Source organism: Gymnoscopelus braueri (genome assembly GCF_963280865.1).
Source record: "Gymnoscopelus braueri genome assembly, chromosome: 12".
Lineage (NCBI taxonomy): Eukaryota > Metazoa > Chordata > Actinopteri > Myctophiformes > Myctophidae > Gymnoscopelus > Gymnoscopelus braueri.
In genome coordinates, this window is record NC_137614.1 from 22,776,618 (window position 1) to 22,802,244 (window position 25,627).

Genomic DNA, 25,627 nt, shown 5'->3' on the forward strand with positions numbered 1-25,627 from the left:
TTTCTCTCACACAATCAGGCAACACTGGTCTATTGTAGCCAGGCAGGCAGCCCGTGTAGGACCACTCGGAATCGGGTTAAGTACAGTCAGTCTGACACCGCGAAAATAACCGTAAATTCGGTGCGGGTGTTTAGTTTGACAGGGGGGAATGGAACGGAACGTTGCGCTTTTGTGGTGACAAGAAAGAAAAAGAGAAAGAGTCGCGGTTGGTTCGTTTGGGACAGCGAGCCGAGCGAGGCGTGTTGCGTTCCGGTCGGATTCAAACAGGTGTCTCACGCTCTCTCATCACCAGGACGGGCAGCCCAACCCCAGGTGGAGCTGAAAGTGGACGGAGAGAGAGAGAGAGAGGGAGTGAGGGATATCCCATCTTTTCACAGCGGAGGAGGAGAAGAGAATTGACCCGGGGCGTGGGCCTGATAATATTCGGAAAGCCATTTCCCCCAAATTATCACTCTATCCTTTATTCATCAAATCAACCCGGCCGCCGTTTATTCTGACACCGTGGATTGTATATAAATTGACCAGCTGCCACATCAGGACGGATTAAACGCTGGAAATCATCTGCACAGTAATTATATGATCGGACAGGCAGGTGGGGAGAGACTGAGAGAGCCGTCTTTATTTTGTAGGACAATCCTCCTCTTCTCTCATTCTCTCTCTCTCTCTCTCTCTGTGGAGATGAGGCGATGACTGACAGCCCCCCCACCCCCTCCTGCGGGACAGGCCGACCCATTCTGCTAACAGGTGTGTCTGAGGGCGAACACACACACACACACACACACACACACACACACACACACACACACACACACACACACACACACACACACACACACACACACACACACACACACACACACACACACACACTAATTTGTACCGCCCGCTTGGGAGCCTCCATCCTCCCCATTCGCCTCATTGTTCTACCTATGTGTAACATCAGAAATTGAGGGTATATAGCCTATTTAAATAGATGTATTTATATTTAATGCCAATCAAGTTCCAATCTCTATCTGTCTCCGACGTGGCTGTGGGAACAAACGGTTAATTTGAAAACCGAAAAAAAATATTTCGTCTTAAAATTTGTAACCTATTTTTTAGGAGGCTTTCTTTAGTAAAAAAAAAAAAGTGGACATTTTGGGTTGATATTACAATTTTGGAAACGCTGAAACAATTTTTTTCCCCCTTAACATCTACTCATGACAACCGGTAAAAGCAGCAGCGTGGCTGATCTGGTGACCACCACCTCCACCCACCTTCACCACCACCACCACCAGCACCACCACCGGAGCCGGAGTCCCAACAGCAGCCACCACAGCGGGATGTCAGTGTCCGCGGCAGTGGCCGGAGCAGGAGGAGTGGAGATGTTCGGGGAGTTTCAGGACTGGTGCCTCCGGACGTACGGCGACTCCGGGAAGACAAAGACCGTCACCCGGCGCAAATACAACAAGATCCTCCAGACGCTGTTGTCGTCGACGCAACAGGGGGACGAGGAGAACCACAGCGCACTGTTCATTCATCATGACAACAACAACAACAACAGCAACAGCCACATCAACGCCAAATTCAAATTCTGGGTCAAGTCGAAGGGCTTTCTGGTCGGGACGGTCCATGACGGAGACGCGTCGCCCCCTGACAGACCGGTGCTCTACGTCCCCATCAAGGCAACGGTCAGTGCGTCTTTCTTCCTCTTTCGTTTTTATGTGCTTGTGATGTACGTGCGTGTCCGTTTTCAGCTTTTATTCATGTGTGTGTACCCGTCCGTGGCGTCCCCCATATTTGCCTATATGCAAATGTGGCTCTGTGTGTGTGTGTGTATGTGCTGTGAACGTGAACGCGTGTCCCGAGCTGGAGACCGAAGCGAACGTAACTTTCTCTGGCTCCATGCCATTGCCTGCATGCAGCGTCGTTAAAATCCTCAAAGTGAAATAAACGCAGAGGATTTGTATTGTGCACCTGCTGCACAATGATGGCAGGCCATGCATGGTAATATAGGCGCTACGCTACGGCTAGTCAACAGGTAGCCTGTCAGACGTCAGTTATTCTCAAACTTTTTTAATTTCAAGGACCCCGTTTGATATACATTAATATCACGGGTCGGACCCCAATTTTATATAGTAGGCTATTGGGTGTCTTATGTTTACTTTGTCTAGTAGTGTGTGTTTTTTTTCAACAGTGGGTGTAGGCTACCTACTGTAGATTTTGAAGGCTTTATATTTAGTCAATAGAGAGAGACAGTCCAGGCAGAAAGTAGGCATGGGTGGCAGGTATGACTATGAGCCTACATCATGGAATTAATTAATTCATCAAAAGACATTTGCACATCAGCACAGAACTGCATGTGCTTTACTGATGGGATTCCATATCAGAAGTTTACCAACATAAACTCTATTTTGGGCTTGTCATTACAGGCATTTTTTAATCTCCCAAAAATCCATGCAGCACATTTTGAGCTTCTAGATTGCTTTAACTATAAAAAAAAATTAGCCTGGCTTAAGTGTTTAATTATGTTTTTCCTCTCTGTAGAAACTTTCACATTAACTTTTCAACACCAATATGAGTCCAGACAGTGACATGTCACTCTCCAAAGTTGTGATCACAGCAACACTTCTTGAGGGTCGAAATTGGTTAGGTAGAGGATAAAATATCACTGGAAGAAGAAAAAGCCCACACATTACAATTAGCCCAAAGCCATTTATCTGTAATCAATCCCCCGAAATGTCTGGAATCTACCCCAGTTTTGTACATTCAATCTAACTTCCCCCAAACACACACATGTTTAGAATAGCTTAGCTGTGTGAATAATTTAATGTAAATCAGCCCCAAATGCTCAATGTGAAGCTAAACAGAGAGTAGTTTAAGGTGTTGGTTGGCATGGTTACGGTGAGGCTGACTTCCCCATCCCCATCCCGTCATATGGTATGTCCCACATACCATATGAACTCATATGTTCTGATTGACATCATAGAATGTAATGCATGTTGATGCAGTAATTCATTTGAGAAGGCATGAGTGTGAGGGGGAGGGATCTGAAAAGTCATTTGAACTAAAGCTTGGAGTACATATAAACCTTCAACTTTAGCTTTCTCTTTGTCTTTCTGTCTTTCTCTGATTCTCTCTCTCTCTTCTGAATTCTTGTCCACAGCTATCCTCCCTCTCCCCCAGAGGATTTATCGGCCTAACTAGAGCCTATGAAATTAGAACTACGATATAGTGGCCATATCGGCTATTATGCTACTTTTTTGACGACATCGGTATCAGTCATTATGCAGCCGATGTATTCCGATGTTTAATGTCTTTCAAACGTTCCCTAATTTGGGCATATCGTTAGGCGAAAATAGCAGATGTACAAGGTACAAGAACATTTTTGAATAGGGCATAAGTCGTAAAAAAACTAAAAACGTATTATGTTTATGCGTATAAGTTAAATGTTCTCAAATATAAACTTTAATCAAATCAATCAAAGTTTTTCACATTTATTAGAAAACCTTTTTTTGACTAATATTGGTAATCGGTGGTCTACTCTAGGAGGACTCTCCAAAATCTGGATCGGCATCAGACAAAGAAATCTGGCATCGGTCGGGCTCTAGGCTTATACTATTGACACGTCTAATATTTCACTGTAGATGCCTCTCATCCCTCAGTTGTCTCCTCCTTCCCATCCTCTCCATTTCTAACCTTTTGTTCCTCTTCTTGCCTGCTGTCATCCCTAATCCATGTGTCCCTCGTCTTCCTCATCCCTCGTTCTCTCAGTTTCTCTGTTTCTCCATCTCCTTTTCCAACTTCATCATGGCTCTCTTTTTCTCTCCATCTACCTGTTTCCCTCACTACCTTTGTTCTGTCTTTTTTTTTACATTTTACTTTCATTTAAGGTTGTCTTTCCCTCTGACTCCATTCCCCTCTCTCTCCTCAGTCTGTCTTGTCATTCTCTCTTTCTTTTAGTCTCTCTGTTTGCCTCTCTTTCTGGCTGTCTCCCTTTCCTTTCTCTCCGTCTCTTCTCTCCTGTTCGTCTTGTTCTCTCTCTCTCTCTCTCTCTCTCTCTCTCTCTCTCTCTCTCTCTCTCTCTCTCTCTCTCTCTCTCTCTCTCTCTCTCTCTCTCTCTCTCTCTCTCTCTCTCTGCCTCTATGTCTGTTCATTATCAGGACTTGTGTTTAGTCTGGTAGACAGAGACTGTTTTCTCTACTCACTGACTGTGCTGAGTGTGTGTAGGTTCACTTGTGGTTTGAGAAAGTGTGTGTGCGTGCGCGAGTGCTTATTTTTCAGCTGTCTATTGGCATTTTGGATCCCATCTTATTTGTTACACTCCCAGGTGATGCAGGGGTAAAGCTCCTGCCTGCCCACCACCATGGGTTGCGGGCTGGAAACTGGGGTTTGATTCCTCCACGGTGCTATGTAATTTATTGGACTATTTGTTTTTATTTTGTGTTGCAGGACCACATTTGAAGTGTTTTATTACGCTTTTATGTGTATGGGTTTAAGGGTTTAAGTTATAAGTTATATTGTGTTTACTCATATTCCTTTCACCAAAATAAAATCAAAAGCAAATCCGGTTCGGCTGGAACTCCAAACAACATAATTTTGCTGTGTTAGTGGGTGGGAAGAAGGCATTGAAGGGTGATCTCTGTTGCTGCACTATAGCGACTCGTACAAGTTTGTTGCCTTTTCAGCAGGGTTGGAACTGGGAGGCATAGCGTGTTACTCCTTTCTGCGTCATGTTCTGTAAAAAAGGTTTTCATATCAGCTCATATCTGACATCGTGCGTGCGTGCGTGCGTGCGTGCGTGCGTGCGTGCGCGCACGCACGCACGCACGCACGCACGCACGCACGCACGCACGCACGCACGCACGCACGCACGCACGCACGCACGCACGCACGCACGCACGCACGCACGCGCGCGCGTGCGTGCGTGCGTGCGTGCGTGCGTGCGTGCGTGCGTGCGTGCGTGCGTGTGTGTGTGTGTGTGAATAACTAGACAGCTGTTAGTTCTCAGTGACACCTGCTGTAGTTTACCTCTGAAATGCTGGCGGACAGGATGCTATGTTGTTATGTGAGCATAATGCATATCGAACTATTTAACCACACAACAGGGGGGACACTTCGTTGTATAAGAGTGTCACGCAAAAGTAGCAAATATACAGTAGCCGTTCTACAAGCTTAAGACGCGTTGTGGGCTTTTAAAACGTATGTATATTTATTTTTTTAAAGTGAAAGTGGTTAATATTTAATCATTGAGAAGTATCAACAAGAGCTTGTGACTAAATAACTACATCGGATCCATTTGGAACGCAGGTTCTTTTTTTCCTTATCCTGAAAGGTAACGGTTTTGGACATACAAGGTTTCCACCCGACAACGACGACGATGTGTATAGGGGTGATTGTGTGTCTCGGGAGGATCATGGCCTCACTACAGCAACAGCTGATCAGTCTGCAGCTCTGTTGATATACAGACCGATACCTCTGAGAGAGAGACAGAGAGAGAGAGAGAGAGAGGGGGGTTGGGCAGATTGGAACAAAAGAGACAGAGAGGAACTCACAGGTGGAGCGAGAAAATGTGTGACAAAGAAAGTAGAAGGATGATGAGGGAGGGGATGATAAACTGCGATATGAAGGGAGGGGATGGAGGAGAGAGAGGATGAAGTGGAGAAGATGAGAGGTAGTAAGAGGGGAAGAGGAATGCAGGGATACTAGAGTCATGTTCAAGTCTTTGGGGCAGCGGTGGCCTAAAGGTTAGAGGAGCCGCACTTGCTGCCGGAAGGTTGTCTGTTCAATTCCCCGTAACCGGCAGGAATAATCTGGGTGGGGAAGTGAATGGTCACCACTGGCCTCGCTCTCCCCCAACACTGCTGAAGTGCCCTTGAGCAAATCACTGAACCCCTTAACTGCTCCAGTGGAGCTGCTCAGTGGCCAACAATATAAGACTGTGGTTGTACTGATCTAGTCATCTCCCAGGTTTTAATGTAAATGTGTGTTCCTGTGAATCCTGTCTGTGTGTTTCTATGTGCAGAGCATTGCTGACTATTACCCTGGGTAAATAAAATAACTAAAGTCTCTATTATCTCTGTGAGACACTGGTTTGTTTTTAGCCAACATTCAGGAATGAATTAAACAACCTCACAAAAACACTTCACTTACATACTGTATCTTAACCCATTGAATCCGGGAACGCATCTCTGTCATTTTAGATTTCTTTGGCTATTCAAAAATAGCAGATATACAAAGCTCATAGCATGGCACCGAGTGCCGCGCTAGAAAAGCAAAGATTTTAGTTCAAATGTTCGCTTTAAAAAAGATATGTCTCAGAGGTGATCTGTGGATACCTGTACTTAGAAAATGTGCGTGGCGAATCAAGTAATGACATCAACGGTGGTCATTTCAAACAAGTTGTCAAACTTATTTTATTCACTTTTTATTGATGCAACAGTGGTTTATATTTCAGCATGCTAACTTTCCAGGAAGAGAAAGGTTGTAGTGGTTTCCATTAGCTTGGAATCCCCACCAATGATGTCATCGGTAGGACCAATTGTATTAACCCATTCAAACCAGGAACGCATCTGTGTAACCACTTTATCCATATCTTATACTTTGGCTATTCAAAAATAGCAGATATACAAGCTCAAAGCGCTGAACTTGTAGATCTGTCATTTTTGAAAAATCGTGAATATTTGTGCAAATCTTTGAAAATATATTTGTAACTAAAATCTTTGCTTCTGGATGGTCCTTGGAACAAATTTTTTTTTTTCGCTTTAAAAAAATCTAAATTCAAAGATTTGTTTCAAGATTTAAAAAAAATAGCAGATCTACAAGCTCATAGTGTGGCACTCGGTGAGCTTGTATATCTGCTAGGAGTCTGTAGGAGTCATTGATAGCGCTTTCACACTATGGTCCCGGGTGCGCACCCCGGACCACATGGCAGATGTTGTGGTAGTGTGAACGTAGCGAACCGTTCCCCGTAACGCATCACCGTACCGTACTCGAAACCACCTGGGGAGGTAGTCTCGGGTCCGATTGCTGCGGAGTCGGGAACGGAACGCAGCAGTGTGAATCCATCCGTACCAAGAGAAGGAAGTGGACAGACTGGACTGCTAATCATATATCATTTATATATTTGTTATAATGACGCATTACTTTAGCTGGGTTATACCTTCTCATAGTTCTACTTGAATGTTGACAAGAAATAATAATCCCGCTAGTGTTTGAGTAGCGCGAGCCGTGAAAAATAATAAACGAAAAACACATGTGTGGCGAACGTATTTATAAGGATAAATACACCAAGGGTTAGTCCGTGACGTCATACCAAGGATGCGTCCGTGACGCCAATATCATATTAACAGACGACGTTACATTTCGAGGTTTCAAAGACCAGTGCACACACTGCTTTGGTTGTGTATTGTTGATCTGTTGTTACTATAACTCAAGACAACGTCAGGAACACAGTCAAACTTTATTATTCACTCTAGAGTGACTTTTCTTCTGTGATTGACATTCTCTCTTCCAAAGCCCCATAGTCAACAGCGCCCCCATGAGGCACATATTTACCATTACTGCTAAATTAAATGGTCTCGAGTACGAAAGGATTTTGGCCAGTGTGAATGCTGACCAGCTGGGAGAAGCCAAGCGTACTCGGGAACGCTTCGATTCAAACGGATCCAGTGTGAAGCCGCCCTGAGAGAAACTTACCTTGAGAGCAAGCTGTAGTTCACACACACACACACACACACACACACACACACACACACACACACACACACACACACACACACACACACACACACACACACACACACACACACACACACACACACACACACACACACACGTACGTGTGCACGCGCACGCACACACAATTATCTTCTATAACTTTCACACTCGATAGAATGTGAGAATAAAGGTTCGTCTCATTCCACTACTTACATGGAAAGCAAACTGTCAATCATTCAGCAATAATTTGACTCGTCTGTGACTCAGGTCAGACATGTTGTCAGGTGTTCTCTCACACTCATCTGAGTTCATCAGTGTCCCCCCTCCACACCCACACACACTCTCACTGTCTTTCTCCCTCGACTCTCACTATCGTCTATGGCGTTTATTGTTTGTAGCCTACAGACAGAGAGATCCCCTGGCTAAAACAGTCTGTAGGAGAGATCCCCTGGCTAAAACAGTCTGTAGGAGAGATCCCCAGGCTAAAACAGTCTGTAGGAGAGATCCCCTGGCTAAAACAGTCCGTAGGAGAGATCCCCTGGCTAAAACAGTCTGTAGGAGAGATCCCCTGGCTAAAACAGTATGTAGGAGAGATCCCCTGGCTAAAACAGTCCGTAGGAGAGATCCCCTGGCTAAAACAGTCTGTAGGACAGATCCCCTGGCTAAAACAGTCCGTAGGAGAGATCCCCTGGCTAAAACAGTCCGTAGGAGAGATCCCCTGGCTAAAACAGTCTGTAGGACAGATCCCCTGGCTAAAACAGTCTGTAGGAGAGATCCCCTGGCTAAAACATTCTGTAGTCTACATACAGAGAGATTCCCTGGCTAAAACAGTATGTAGGAGAGATCCCCTGGCTAAAACAGTCCGTAGGAGAGATCCCCTGGCTAAAACAGTATGTAGGAGAGATCCCCTGGCTAAAACAGTCTGTAGGAGAGATCCCCTGGCTAAAACAGTATGTAGGAGAGATCCCCTGGCTAAAACAGTATGTAGGAGAGATCCCCTGGCTAAAACAGTCCGTAGGAGAGATCCCCTGGCTAAAACAGTCTGTAGGAGAGATCCCCTGGCTAAAACAGTATGTAGGAGAGATCCCCTGGCTAAAACAGTCCGTAGGAGAGATCCCCTGGCTAAAACAGTCCGTAGGAGAGATCCCCTGGCTAAAACAGTCTGCAGGACAGATCCCCTGGCTAAAACAGTCCGTAGGAGAGATCCCCTGGCTAAAACAGTCTGTAGGAGAGATCCCCTGGCTAAAACATTCTGTAGTCTACATACAGAGAGATTCCCTGGCTAAAACAGTCTGTAGGAGAGATTCCCTGGCTAAAACAGTCTGTAGGAGAGATCCCCTGGCTAAAACATTCTGTAGGAGAGATCCCCTGGCTAAAACTGTCCGCAGGAGAGATCCCCTGGCTAAAACAGTCTGTAGGAGAGATTCCCTGGCTAAAACATTCTGTAGTCTACATACAGAGAGATCCCCTGGCTAAAACAGTCTGTAGGAGAGATTCCCTGGCTAAAACAGTCTGTAGGAGAGATTCCCTGGCTAAAACAGTCTGTAGGAGAGATCCCCTGGCTAAAACAGTCTGTAGGAGAGATTCCCTGGCTAAAACATTCTGTAGTCTACATACAGAGAGATTCCCTGGCTAAAACAGTCTGTAGGAGAGATCCCCAGGCTAAAACATTCTGTAGTCTACATACAGAGAGATCCCGTGGCTAAAACAGTTTGTATAGGCTACAGACGGAGAGATCCCCTGGCTAAAACAGTCTGTAGTCTACATACAGAGAGATCCACTGGCTAAAACAGTCCGTAGTCTACATACAGAGAGATCCCCTGGCTAAAACAGTCCGTAGTCTACATACAGAGAGATCCACTGGCTAAAACAGTCCGTAGGCTACATACAGAGAGATCCCCTGGCTAAAACAGTCTGTAGTCTACATACAGAGAGATCCACTGGCTAAAACAGTCCGTAGTCTACATACAGAGAGATCCCCTGGCTAAAACAGAGGGTGGCCCCAGTTGAGAAGGAAGCAGCGAGTGGTTTGTTGGCCTATAAATAGTTTCTAGACACTGGTGTCAACTACATGTGATCACTACTTCCCTCTCTCAAGCACACTACAGTATTAAATTGTACAGTATTTAGTCAGTTCCCTGCAGTGGAGATCATGTCCGTAAGAGATGGGAGCTGCCAAGTACAACTACAGTCTCCTAATGGTATACTGCTGGGAGTGAAGCCCCTTTCTTTCCTTGGTTGAATAGAAGTTGAACGATGTGCCATACGGATGTGTTGTTGTCATGGTGATGACCAGGACAGACCATCAGTGTCTGACCTGTGATATGAATGAGAGAGTGATCAGAGAAAGTGGGGGGCTTTGCAAAAATGACACATGAATAGGTGTGTGTGTGTCGTGCATGCGCTCGTGCGTTAGTGACACTGTCATCTATTATCAGCAATAGAGCTAATCTGTTTCAATATACTGTAGAAACACGCACGCACGCACGCACACACGCACGCACACATGCATACAAACCTATAAGGACATGCAGAGGGGCACAACACATGAAAGTACACACCCACACACTTCCAGAGTCCTACCAATTGCTGTCAATTTAGTGTATTTATAATACTGGGATAAGGGGTGCATTGAGATAGCAGAGATCGCTGGCCTGATAGAGGAGGCCTCACCCAATTAAGTTACCCCATCCACAAGAAACACACACACACACACACACACACACACACACACACACACACACACACACACACACACACACACACACACACACACACACACACACACACACACATACACACACACACATCTTGTGCATTAAAAGTGTGGGTCCTACCCTTCTCTAACCGTTCCCTGACCCAAACTGTGTGTGTGTGTGTGTGTGTGTGTGTGTGTGTGTGGGGGGTTATGTGAAGGACAGATGTCGGGTGAATGGAGGGTCATGCGTTGTTGGAAACAAGAGACAAGTCTCCCTTCTGTGATGCTGGTTACTGTTCTTCTGACAATGAATGCACACTTTGGCTAAATAAAACACAGAGTGACTTACAGAGTTACAAACCAAATAAGTTGGGACCCATTTCCTAATCACCCATATCAGTGTGTCCCAACTAGGGACTGGAGACTCCTACTCACCTCCATCTGTCTTTACTGGCAAACAACCACCCTGATCTAATGTTATATTCACATTAATGGGCAGGATGCAGAATCACCACCAGCCAGTCAAATACTGTTAACCAGTGGTGGAAAAAGTTAATGTTTACTATTACTATTATCAAATCAATACTGTAATTTAGAAATATTCTGTTAATCAAAATTTACTTGAGTGAAAGTACAAAAGTATTGGCTTCAAAATATACTTAAAGTACCAAAAGTAAAAGTACTCATTATGCAGTTTTATTACAAGGTATCATATGTATAAAAGTATGTATATGTATTATGGATCCGCCACAGTTAAAAACCCGCGCCTTTGGTTCTTGCTTTAAATCGCGTATTTTAATAGCTTTTTTATTTTTTCAGAGAGATCTGATGTTTACGGTGAGAGAACACTATGCTTGTTGTTCTTGAATGTGCTCGACCGTAAGCCGCGCTTTCACGACACTTCCGGTCGGGCGTAATAAAGGTAACAATAACGTGGGGCGAAATTCTCCTTTAAATAATCGAGAAGCAAGTTGTTTTTTTTGGGGGGGGGGTTATTTTTTAATTTCTTATAAATCAATTAATCAATTCAAAAATGTATATTTTTATTAAATAAATATTTTTAACCACTTGACCCCGTATTATACTTTGTTGTACAATGGTGGCATACAAAAATGGTGAAAATAGCCGATCACTATACTTTTTTAAAATAAACGTTTGAAATAATAATCAGTGGTAATCAGTTGAAGTTATATCACCCAGGCCTACTCTGCTACTATATCCCTGCCTGTGTTATACTTAGTTGCGTGCGGGAGTCGCGCATCAAAATAGTAAGCTCACAATGTGTCAAAGCTTTAATCAACCGAAACAAACATCTTGACTTGAAGATGAATATACTCCCCAATAAGCTATTATAGCTCTTTTAAAACATACCACTGCCACCCCTTCCTGAACTATTCCAAAAGTAAAAAAAATAACAGTTTACTAATTTCATATAGAATAAAATAGCCACTCTAAAAGCTCACAACGCGTAGCACTGCTATGCATTGTAAGCCTATAGATCTGCTATTTGTGGTGCGAGACATGATCCACAACCAAGTATATGATGATGGAGGACTCAAATGTCCCAATTTGATCTGACGCTACTGGGCAAAAAATCTATGTAAAAATGACATTTGATCAATACATTTATTGATCAATTAATATTGTGCTCTCATGGTGTCACTACTTTGCAATTGTTAAGCGTAATGCTGGTGGAGTGGGTGAAGGAAGCATAAAGATCTATGATGGGATGGGTGGAGGAGGAATGGAGATGTATGATGGGGGGATGAGGGGATGGGTGGAGGAGGAATAGGGGGATGGGACAGGAGGGGAGAAGAGATGATGATTCCCTCATTCTGTCAACAGCAATGAGCTCCTGGAAGATGTTTGCTATTGATTTGTTTGTACTGTTTGTGTGTGTGCATGCGTGTGTGTATGCGCACGTACGCGTACCTGGTTGTAGGTGTAGCAATTCATGTAAAAATACAGCACATTTATGTATGCATGCACAAAGACACACACACACACACCTGCACGCATGCATGCACGCACGCACGCACACACACACACATCTGCATTAGGTTGTGCCATTGTCTGACAGGTGTGGCATCAGTGTCAGATATCTTGGTGCACAGTGGAACAGACCCCACAAGAAGAGAAGTGTGTGTGTGTGTGTGTGTGTGTGTGTGTGTGTGTGTGTGTGTGTGTGTGTGTGTGTGTGTGTGTGTGTGTGTGTGTGTGTGTGTGTGTGTGTGTGTGTGTGTGTGTGTGTGTGTGTGTGTGTGTGTGTGTGTGTGTGTGTGTGTTGGGGTGGGGGGCTAAGGGTCCCTGGGTAAGGGGGGCCTGCTTGACACTGTGTGTGCACGTAGTGCGTGTGCATGTGTGTCTTTCTATTTATGTGTGTGTGTGTGTGTGTGAGACTGATTATCCCCATGCTGAGCAGCTGTAGATCGCTGACTGGTGGTAATTGTGTTACTGGGAGAGATGGATAGAGTGAGGGATGGATGGAGAGAGAGAGATGGTGTGAAAGAGAGACATACGTATATCACAAGGTGGGTGAGATATGGAGAGGTAGAGTGAGCGAGATGAAGCATGAGAGGTGGAAATAGGGTGGGAGACGGGAGGAGATGGATGCTAAAAGAGAGATGTGGGGTAAAAAAGGGTGACAAAGTGTGAGAGAGAAAATGTTTTGTTCTTTTCTGTAATGGCACATTTAGGGTCGTCAACGCACACCGAAAACAAACGCATTCAATTTTAGTAATTGTTTATTTATTTACAACAGTTAAAGGTAGGGTAAGTGATAATTTGATGTTAAAACAAGTTTTAAATAGCTCTGTAGTCATTGCTATGGAATGTTTGTTCAGTCTCCTTGTCTCTCTAGCTCTTTAGTTAACAGTCAACAGAAAATGCATTTGCAGGACAGGATAAAAAAAAATATTGAGAGAACTCACACAGGATACAGAATAAACAAGTGAAATTGGAAGTGAGTTGCCAAAATTGGAGCTGGAACAATATACAATTGAAGCTGATAAATGTGTACCCTCTCCTGATTAGCTGAAATTGGCAACCCACCTCAACATGTATTTTCTGTTAATTAAAGAGCTGGAGAGACAGGGAGACCCTGTTACTGAACAAACACTAGCAATGATTACTATCAGAATAGTGTTCTAACCTTTTGACCAAAAACCTTTTATTTAAAAAGAAAAAAAATCATTTACCCTACCTTTAATAGAACAAATTCATTTATCAATTATAAAAAAAAGAATCTATTTCAATAAAATAATCAATTTTAGACAATTTTATTATTATCTTTTTAGTTTCTTTGCTGCGATGCGACACATTGTGAGCATGTCGATCAGCTACTTTTGCACGACACAATTTTATGACAAAGTACAGAACAGGGCATACAGTATGTGGTTAATCAGAATAGAACATTTGTGTTGTTAAAAGTTTTCACAAATTTTCTAATAAAAAATAACTGATCTACAAACTCATAACGCATCACAATTTTCGAATAGCCATAAAAGAAAATACAGGTGTACTACGGCTTGCCCTGAAGCCATTTATTAGGGTTTGAACGTTTGATGGAATCTTTGAACAAACCTTTAGTCCTACAGTATAGTAGTACCACCTTCTTGGACCAATGAAGGGCTCCTCCTGGATGTCATGTGTTTTGCAAATGGCTTTAGTGCTTGTATACTTCTCTTTTTGATTTATTTTTTGGCTTTTATGCCTTTATTGATAGGATAGGATAGTAGGCTGACAGGAAATGGGGAGAGAGTTGCGGGGTGACATGAAGCAAAGGCCGTCGGGTTCGGGACTCGAACCTGAGACGTGCTGTCAGGCTACTTTAGAGCCTAGGTGCTTGGACCGCTACGCCAGCAGTCCAGGCCTGTATACTGTATGTCTCTTCTACCATCTGAGATGTGAGCTGCCTGTTGAGAGTGTCATAGACACCTGTTTTGTACTGCAACACTTGGACAAGGTCCACAGGTTCCCTCTGCAGTACTTCTTGCAGTCCCTCTGTAATTGTGGGCAGGCATGTAAACATAAAAAGCATGTAGACTGATGTGAATTTGTATATGGCATGTGCTGGTGCAGTATAGCTTTGAAGAAATGGTTAAATAATTTAACCCTAGAACACTAACGTCGGGTGATTTTCACCCTTACAATTATGGTTATGTGATTTTCATCGTGTTGCTGATGTCTGAGGTGGGTGGGTCCTTGGGTACCTTCAGGCTGCTCAGTGACATCATCCAAGGTAGGCTTGTTTCCCTGCCCCATCCCTGTTTTTTTGGTGATTGGGTGATTGGGTGATTTTCACCCGACGTTAGTGATAGAGAGTAAAACAAATCGGAAGCCTTCACTGGACAAGGCTCACATGTCTCAGGAATGGGTGGACCAAAGAAGACGTTCCCAGCTCCATTATTTATTTATTTTAGGAATTCTTTGTTTACAATTCCCACATTTTTCACAGATTTTGCCTACATGAGGTCTTATTATGGTATTGCTTTTTTATAGGGCCCTCCGATGACTATCTTTTTTTGTGATATTTTATATTGAAACATTAAGAAGAGTACCCCAATTTGTCATGTATTGTTGTACTTTAATATATCTTGATGAGAAGTATTTTTTATGGAATATATTATGTTGGGTAAAATATACCCATCTTTAGTGATGGTGTGATAATATTCAACATTAGTGTTCTAGTTAAGGAACTTCAAACATTCAATTAAGTTGCTCAATTGAGGCTTTCCTCTGTTTTGTTGTTCTCTTGCAATGGTACTCCATGCTTCCCCAGAAATTGAGGAACTGCCACTATGCGGCAGAGGTATTCCCTTCACTGTGATTTCTCTACTCTTGCAGCTTGCGGTTGCTCGATGACATCACTTTGAGTATGACTAAAGCTCTTCCAGCACACCATAGTGGCCTTGTGCAAAGCAATCTTTTCATGATCTCTGAATGTGTCCTGTCCAAAGATCTTTTCCAATGACAAAAACCTGTGCTTATTAGATAATTCATATTTTGTCTCATGCGTTACTGCCAGGGCACGGTGGCCATGATGGCCATGGCTGTCGTTGCCCCTCAGTTTGGCTGTATCGAAAAATGAGATGTCCTGCGGTCCTGTGGCCTTGATGCCCCGAATGCACTGTCCCAGGGAGTTGATTTCAGCTGGGACAATGAATGTGCTATTTTGTTTTTTCCTCTGTGCTATTTTCCTGTCAACATGATTTTTTGACATCAGTGTCTGTCATTGAGATTCTAAATTCTTGTTGGACACCATCAAGTGAAACAATATGCACATAACTAGTGGTAGGTTTGATTTCAAGCCTGGTATGAACCGCATGCCAGCTTAAAATGCTGTGTGGAAGGCAAGCCAAGCAAGAAGTGATGCCGTTGACATTGTCTTCTCTTTGAGAGGCTGTGCAGTGAAGAGTTGGCAGTTCTTTATTGTCTCGTGCACCGACAATACAATTGGTAGCAACAATGCAGACAATCACTCAAAAGTATGAACTCAAAAGATTGCAGCAATTGTACCTTAAGCCAGAACTGAGTTCTAATTTGCTCTGAGTCTGGTGCAGCTACAGGTATGCTATTAAACTCGTTCCTTACAAAAAAAGTATTGGTCAGACTGTGTCAATGGCAAAACAGGATGAAATTCTGAATGACTTTTAAAATAGATTTAGTTTTATGCAGTAGAATTTGAAAAACAGTTTCAATATTTCACATTTTCACAGTGTTCAATCAGCCACTCTGAGTGCAAAAACAATGTAAAACAGATGTCATTTAATTAATTAAGGACAGCACAGCAGGTCTAAGCCTTTCTAGGTCTGTCTGTCTGTCTGTCTGTCTGTCTGTCTGCCATTTATATGCTATAGAGGGCATAATGCAGTATATTGCATATCCTATAGTGTGCATTGTATATTGCTATTTATATTGCTATAGTGTACATTGTATATTGCATATTGTATTTATTTCTGCTTACCTTAATACCTTTATATCTTAATATACATATTTCATCATTATCTTACATCTTGAGTCAGTAGTTGTAAATTAGTGAGATGTTTCTATACTGTTTCTTCAGTGCAATGCACCTACCTCAGCCAGACCTACAGTATATCAAATAATTCTGTCTGTCTGTCTGTCTGTCTGTCTGTCTGTCTGTCTGTCTGTCTGTCTGTCTGTCTGTCTGTCTGTCTGTCTGTTGAATTCTCGGTCTGAGTAATCTGCTATGGTTTAACTGTGTTTGAGTGGAACACATTGATCATAATGGGAGAGAGAGGGAGACCTTAAGAAAGAAGGGAAAGGGGGGTAGAGGGAAAAGGGACGAGGAGAGGGGGAGGAGACCTTGAAAGAGAGAGAGAGAGAGAGAGAGGGTAGATGGATGGATGGAGATGCTATCAGACAGGATTCATGCTCAGATAATCGTGCGTACCTAGATTAAATACAGTGTGAAATAACTTTCTAGAACGCACACACACACACACACACACACACACACACACACACACACACACACACACACACACACACACACACACACACACACACACACACACACACACACACACACACACACACACACACACACACAGAGTAGTCTCAGACAATGGATGAAAGATTGGATACATGTCCCACTTCATAACTCGCTCTGGTCAAATCCAGGAGAGTTTGATAAACATGTTAATGTGAGGAAATGTGAAATTCAGAGGGATATGTCCTATCTCTGTCCCTCTATACTACTCTTTTCTCTGGCTGTCTCTGCTGTTTATTATCTCATAAAATCAAAACCTCTAATCTAAATGTTAATGAATGAAACTATAGTTCATGTATGGAGTATCCATTGAGACGGGGTGTGTGGCACAAAGAATAATAAATGCAATTCCTCCAAAATGTTAGAATGAACTTTGTCACAGATGTCAACACCCCCCCCCCCTATTTCCCCCCTAAAATCTTTTAATTAATTATGCATTTGTTGTTTTGGTATATTATAGCTATTAGCTATAGTGTAATGTTTTGTTCCACAATGACTCTGCTTTGGTCCCTTTTCAAGTTTGTAATGCAGGTTTCAGATTGATTGATTGATTGATTGATTGTTTGAATTCTTTATTAGTCAGAAATGTAAACAGCACGTGGTACAGTCAGACATTAAGGCTAAAAGGATAACACAAAAAAAGTCCTGGGGACGTGTTTCCATTGTGGTCCTTTGTATTCAATTCATCAACATAGCATATTAACACTTTTAATACAAGTAATCAACAAATACAGATAACTATATGTACAAGGAAAAACGGCGGCAGTGAATGAGATCTCCTTTCGATGGGATTTAAAATCTACCTCCCCTTGTGGTCTCCTGATAGATGTTTTGTCAGGCCAGTTTTGAAAGAAACCAGTGATTCTCATCCTTTAACGGATGATGTCAGGGCATTCCACATCATGGTGGCAGAGTAGTAGAATGAGAATTTTCCCCATGTTTGTTCTAAATTTGGGGGGTACCAGGTAGTGGTCGCTCCCTCTGGTGTTGTGGCTGTGGGTGTCACTCACTTTGGAGAAGTAGTTAGACAGGCATGAGGGCACTGTCCCTTTGAGTAACTTAAATACCAATCCCATTGATACATAGAACCCTGTCTTTCACCCTGAGCCATCCCAAACTGACAAAGTGTGTTGGAGTTGTGGGATATAGGGTAGGAGTAGTAGTCGAATCTGTTTGTTTTGGGAGGTCTGAAGCTTCGTTTTTCGTGACATTGAGGTGTTGGAGCATAATCAAAATGGCATTGAATGAGGGCTCCAGCTAGTCTTGAGTGCACTTTTGTTGACAAATGATGTCTTTCTTTGAGTTCCTCAGTGCAGAAACAACACACCTTAATGCTTAACTTTAATACTACACTTCCTGTGAAATAGAGCTCAACAGTTGATGCATTTGACTACAGCAGGGTTTGTCAACTTTAGTCATTATTGTCCTATATTGTAATCCTTTAACGAAAAATTAATTAATTGTATTTTAAAATGCTGTACAGTACAGATGTCACACTACTTAAATAGACTGTCTGTCTAATCACATGACTAGTGTACGCATCACCGTATTGACTGTCAATGACAACACGTAGCTGCTGATTGCCGGTGGCCTGTTAGTAGTAGGAGGGACATTTAGCAATCTACGTTAAGCGTGTGATTGGCTGATAAGGTGGGTGGTAATGCTCACAGGTTCAGTCAGGTCAACCTGTATGATGGATTGGAGACAGAAAATAACATGTAAATTGTGAAATGAGATCTATGAAGAAAAAAGATTCTGCCTCTCCAATTAGAGCACACACACACACACACACACACACACACACACACACACACACACACACACACACACACACACACACACACACACACACACACACACACACACACACACACACAGGAACATATTTAGCTTTGTTTGTCTTCTCAAACACACACACACACACACACACACACACACACACACACACACACACACACACACACACACACACAGTGAGTTGTGTGAGTTGGGCGTGCCAAATTGCATCACACATATGTGTTAACCACACACGTGCATTCATGTGTGTTCCTCCGCACAGCCCTCAGCTCTCCTCTCTCCTGGCATTCTGCAGTTGCCATGGTGAGCAGTGTCTCTGGTCGGCGTGGCGCTGAGAGGAAATTAACACCAGTCTTAATTAGGCGGCGGAGCCTCGGCTCCCTCCTCCTCCTCCTCTCCTCCTCCTCTGCTCGTCTCCTCCTGACCTCCTCCCACTCAGCCAACTCTCCTCTGACACCTGGAAGGCATGCAGAGAAATTAACCAAGGTCCCTAACCAGCCATGTCTGGAATAAAAACCTCTTTAAGATTTATTTTCTTTTTTTCTTCTTTAAAAAAAATATATGTATCCTGCTAATTGATTTTAAATGGCAGAGAAATCATGAAAAAAATTGTCCTTTGCTGTTAACCCTTTAAGGACGGGAACGCATCTGCGTCATTTTAGATTTCTTCGGCTATTCAAAAATAGCAGATATACAAGCTCATAGCGCGGCACTGAGTGCTGCGCTATGAGCTTGTAGATCTGCTATTTTTGAAGAATCGTGAACATTTGTGCAAATCTTTGAATAAATATGTTTTAAAGCGAACATTTGTTTCTCAAATCTTTGCTTCTGGGGGTCCCTGGACCCTAGACATTTGTAGAATCGGCCTCAGGTCTTAATGGGTTAAACTCACTTTCATACAGTTAGGAATCACACTACAGAATCTAAGGGAAAGTGAATAATGAACTTAAAGTTACAGAGTGCAAGTAGCTAATGCCTTTTTAACTATCAACCACTGTCCTCAGTGTCCTCAGGGATGCTCATTTAGATTTTTTCGGACCGATAGCGGACGCTCGTTAACCGTTAACTGACAAGATTAAAATGTACTATTTAGAATGGACGAATGTCGGTGACTGAGTAAATTAGGGAGACCATTTGTCCTATGGAGACCATTATGGAGACAAATGAATTTCCTACATGCACTGGAGAGGTTTGCTGTCACTTCATATGCCGCTAGGTATGCCGTACTGCGTACTGCATGTGTCGTCATGCGTACAACTGCATAATTAACTCAGTCATCAAATCATTTGTGATTTTTGACCAATGCAACGCTAAAATATCCATTCAGATCATAATTGTAAACCTCCATAAGTGTTCAAGGTTCCTTATTTCCAAGAGTCACATTTGTAAGGCAGCAACCATGCAGTTTGCAGCTTTGTAACGTGGCGGCAGTAGTAATTGGTCATAATTGTTATCGTCTGTTATCGGTTAAACGGTTAAAGTAACATCCCTGTGCAAAAGAAGTCAGTGTTCTGCCCGGATGGCAATGTAATAGCAGTGCGGTGGTAAGGCAAAGCAAAACGAATGCAATGTTTTATCAGTCTTCCAACAAAAACGTTTGCTTTTCTTTCCTTCTGTGTTGACCGCGTTCAGACTGTGGAAAGAAAATAGAAGTTTACTCTTAGAGTTATTAACACTGAGGATTTCATTCTGTCGGTTTCTATTGTAAAACCTTTCTGTTGACCAAATTTCCCACAGGAGAGAGTGCAGTACGTGGAGTATCATGGCAGAGATAGATAGGTCCCATGTTTTTGGTAAAAAAAAATACCTTTGAGAAAGTGAAGTGAACAAACACGGCTGTACTTGGGCAGGTTGTTGAACGTTAATTCTGTGCGTCATACAGCTGAGATCCAAGCCATACTACATCTATTTGAGCTCCGTGATGTTGCCTCCATGATGGAAAGCTGACAAATTGTACTCCTTTATCTACCACATTACCTCGACCCGACCTGCTATGGCACTTATGAACTGAGCAAGTCCTCACCATTGTGACTGTGAGTAAAAAAAAAGAACACGGTCGGGTCACTGTTTACAAGCTGTTTGTTTATGTACCCTCGGACCCCAACCCTCCGGCCCCAACAATGGCCGCCGCTACCAAGTCACACATGTTGACGCCCCCTTAAGGATTTTTTGGTACACCCGACCCTATAGAGAAATCTCGTGTCTGATTGTGAGTATCCCAGCACAAGACACATGACCAGATGCAAGTAGGGGTTGAATTTGAGGCCAGCACGAGGATGCAAGACAGCACGACATCGTTTGGCTACCAGCTGGACCTTCCCAAAGCCAACCGTAGAAAAGAAACTAGGGTTTCTGGTTTTATTTTCCCATGCTGATTCTAAAAACATATTCCATCAGCAATTTAAGTGAATTGAAAGTTTTTGTTGTGTCTGAACAGGCTAGACTAGGTGAAGGCTAATTCACGGCATTCACTTTGTCACCAGCCTGCATTAGAACAGCAGATACACAGTGAAATCCTCAGTGTTAATGTAACTCTGAGAGTGTTCAAATGTAACCAAATGGACCCTTAAGGATTACATTTGTACACTCTCAGAGTTACATTAACACTCAGATTTGTAGGTGTAGCAGAGCTGGTCTGGACAGACAACAGAGGGAGAGAGAGAAAGAGAGTGAAATAAGGTCGAAGCCCAGACGTGCTTCCTCCCACAACTATGAAGTCTAGAAATCTAATGAATCAGTTCCTTTTTGCTTTGAAGTGAATTCAGAAGAAAATGATAAGAGAAAGAAAAAGCAACAATGTTTCATCTGTGGTGAACTGATGAAGGTCAGTCAAATGAAATGTTCAACTTTGTACAGTGAGCCCTGCTGCGTGTACTTCTAGAAAATGAACACGATGAAAACATACAGTAGGCTTTGTTTCATTGTTCTTGGGTGGGGGCGGGGGGTTTCCGGGAGTTTGTCTCATTTCAGTAGACGTACTGCTCCCTAAATCGTCTTCAAAATATTAAGAACCAAAACTGGAATTTTCTCCTTCATTTACATCCTCCCTTCATGACGGAGGTGGATTTAAGAGGTGAAGTCAGTAAGGGATCATATCTCCCACCTGGTCGACCACCTGAACGACAGAGAGCAGGTGTTGTTTGTTTTACTGAAGTCCCAGGAGCATCCTCCTCTCCTCTCCTCTCCTCTCCTCTCCTCTCCTCTCCTCTACATCTCTGTTCTCCATGTCCATGCTTTCTCCTCCTCTACCTCCCCATCCCCTCCACCCTCTCTCCTACCTTCCTTTTGGAAAGATCTCCCTAATATTTCTGTATTTTTGACATTCTGTTAGAAAGTGTAATAGTGTTTCTACCGCTCCCTGATCACAGTGACAGCACATCCTGTTCACTCTATTGCCAAACTATGGTCACTCAGTCTTTCTCAGGTTCTTATTAGAGCCAGACCGATATATCGGTTTAGCCGATATATCTGCCATTATTTGACTATTTTGAGGACATCTGTATTGCTGCCGATGTGTTCAGATTTTTAACCACTTTCAACCTGTGGGTACAGTATGTCATAGGTGAACATTTTCAAAAGTTTAAAAAAGATATTCAAAAATACCAGATCTACAAGCTGTAGGGCTCTACTTCTTATCAGTTACTGTGGATAGGTAGGCTGCCACAGTATACTGTCTGTTTATAACAAAATATGTTTCTAGTTTGTGTTGTGTGTAATCTAATTACAACAAGTGATGTATTCTTTAATATATATATATATATATATATATATATATATATATATATATATATATATATATATATATATATATATATATATATATATATATATATATATATATAAATACAAATTATGCGATAGTGTGACTTCTCTGAGGCTGGCTGGGGTTTGTGATATCAGAAGATGAATATTCAGCCTCAGGATCAGCTGGCCAAAGGGACTCCTATGTTCAACTTCTGGCAGGCAAGAGCTTTATAATGGTAACAGGCAGGCAAGGTCTCTCTTTTTAATGTAGATCCAGAATTTGGGGGGGATCTCTATTCTTGTCTATACTTCTTTATTTGTCTCTTCTCTTCCTCAGAAACATCTCCTACCCCTCCTACCCTTCACAGACCCCCAGTGCCCCTCTCCCTGCTCCTGCTGCCAACCTGCTCGATAATTAGCTCTCAGCCCTGCAGTGTGTGTGTGTGTGTGTGTGTGTGTGTGTGTGTGTGTGTGTGTGTGTGTGTGTGTGTGTGTGTGTGTGTGTGTGTGTGTGTGTGTGTGTGTGTGTGTGTGTGTGTGTGTGTGTGTGTGTGTGTGTGTGTGTGTGTGTGTGTGTGTGTGTGTGTGTGTGTGTGTGTGTGTGTGTGTGTGTGTGTGTGTGTGTGTGTATGTGTGCACAAACACAAACACGCCTCAGCTGTTCTGGTACTCATGGGCACACAAATCATATTTGTCTCTTGTTTTTGGCTTTATTATGATCACCATTGATAATACCATTAATATTAGCACATTCACTTTCATCAGTATCCCTAGCATTATCATTTTATTTATTATTGTCCTATGAACACTTATATTTTAAATACTAACTTTGAAGAAAGTTCACTGAAGTCAATGAAGTTTTTAGCTATCTTGTCCTTGGGATTGGCCGCCTTGTATGTCCATATTCAGTGCTGATGACATTGTCGTGAAAAGTAGTGAAAATGTTCAATGTACAAGCTCAGTTTTAAGGTCAACTGCACCAATGCAACTCCTTGCAAGTACTGTAGTTGCATGTTGCAAGGAGGTGCATGGCGACTCATTGGTGTGGAGTGGCCTTTAGAGAGAGAGAGATGTGGTGGTGTCTGTGGTGGAATGTACAATGTTGGGACTGTCAAGAGTTGGACAGGATAATGCGTCGACCACATATTCACGACATCCCTGGTTCGATCCCTGCTGTTAATCTGTGTCAGCAAAAACTGAGTAACAAAAACAAACAGTATGGGGTCTGAGAGTCAGACAGAGACAGCCATCAAGACACACAGTGAAACAGAAACATACAGTAGCAGGGTGGGGGAATGGGAATGAATAGAGAGTAGGAAGAAGCAGGTCACCGTGGGATGGATGGATGGATGGAGAAGTAGTTGAGTCCTTCCTTGACTAGTGAGTTATCTTGGGTTGGCTTGCTGACTGTATAGCCCTGTAGCCCATGTAACCCTCAACCCTGTCTGGCTGCCGGGGAGTACTGACTGACAACATGATTCTGACAGCTTGCACATTCAATGAACAGTCGCTATACTACATTCATTTCCATTGTGATTCTATTGTGTTTCAATTGACAGCCACAATGTGAAGGTATCTTGAGTGAAACACTAAACCATTACCTGCTCACTTGTTCAAATATATACATAGAAATACAGTATATACATATATATTTCTACACACACACACACACACACACACACACCCCCACACACACACACACACACACACACACACACACACACACACACACACACACACACACACACACACACACACACACACACACACACACACACACACACACACACACACACACACACACACTGTATAATAATAGTAATTAACTTTATTTATAGAGCACTTATCGAAACAAAGTTACAAAGTGCATTACATAAAAATAAAACAAATCTGCAAAAAGTGCCGTGTGAAACAAACATTAAGAGAACAATGGATTAGAGATGAACCGTACAATTTCAACATCTAAATTATGGAAAGGCTCTTTGACCAAAGCAAGCAATAATGTGAAGTTAACAATTGAAACCAAATGACACCCACTCTCCTTAGACCCTCATTTGGGCAAGGAAAACCTCCTGGGAAGGCCACAAAAGAGGAGACCCCTTCAGACTGAATGAGGGCATAATTATTACATGTATAAAAAAGTAAGTGCAGTAAGAAAAGACACGCAGAGAGACAAACAAACGATCAAATTCAATTGGATTACAAGTCACTTACTTATAACCACCCCAGTATAGCTATTCTGGGGGGCACGTTCGGCAAAAAAGCAGATCTACTGTACTACTTCACAACGCGTCGCAACACTCCATGGCATGAAAATAGGTGTGTGTGTGTGTGTGTGTGTGTGTGTGTGTGTGTGTGTGTGTGTGTGTGTGTGTGTGTGTGTGTGTGTGTGTGTGTGTGTGTGTGTGTGTGTGTGTGTGTGTGTGTGTGTGTGTGTGTGTGTGTGTGTGTGTGTGTGTGTGTGTGTGTGTGTGTGTGTGCGCCATGTACAATAATCTGATGCAGAACTTTGTCATTATTACAGCTGAAGGAAATCATGCTGTTCATAATTGGCATTTCTGTGTTTGTGTGTGTGTGTGTGTGTATGCATGTGATTACTATGCACATGTACTCGCTTATGTGCCAGGGCGCGCGTGTGTGTGTGTGTGTGTGTGTGTGTGTGTGTGTGTGTGTGTGTGTGTGTGTGTGTGTGTGTGTGTGTGTGTGTGTGTGTGTGTGTGTGTGTGTGTGTGTGTGTGTGTGTGTGTGTGTGTGTGTGTGTGTGTGTGTGTGTGTGTGTGTGTGTGTGTGTGTGTGTGTGTGTGTGTAGGATGTGATGCAGGTTGGCTGTGCCTGCTTGCCCCCAGCTCAACAAACACTTGGTCCTGCAGGGGCTCTGTGGTGTGTGTGTGTGTTTTGTGCACTCTATGGCTCTCATCCTCCATCCTTATCCCTTGCTTTCTCCCCCTCTGCATCCGTCCTTCCTGAGCCATGTGGTGGAAGAGAGAGGGGGGAGGAGAGAGAGAGGTGTGTGTGTGTGTGTGTGTATTGGTGGGGTGGGAGGTTGGAGGGAAGGGGAGGCAGGTTACCTTCCACTGAATGGACCTCCACGGTATCCTAGCAACAGGCTTGTTTGGAAATGGGACGGAGGATGGAGGAGGGCGAGAGAGATGGGGAGAGAGGGGGATGGGATGGGG

At 43.1% G+C, this 25,627-nt stretch overlaps 1 protein-coding gene across 1 annotated transcript in view; it reads left to right on the plus strand.

Moving 5' to 3' along the window:
* Positions 1-646: 646 nt before the first annotated feature.
* nol4lb (nucleolar protein 4-like b) overlaps positions 647-25,627 on the plus strand; it is a gene marked incomplete at its 3' end in the record, with an annotated part of 153,498 nt that continues 128,517 nt past the window's right edge. Inside the window, exons 1-2 of the mRNA XM_080444655.1 lie at positions 647-744; positions 1,220-1,670. Coding sequence (XP_080300781.1) covers positions 1,323-1,670 — 348 coding nt within the window. The 5' untranslated portion in view covers positions 647-744; positions 1,220-1,322. The remainder of the gene's footprint in view (positions 745-1,219; positions 1,671-25,627) is intronic.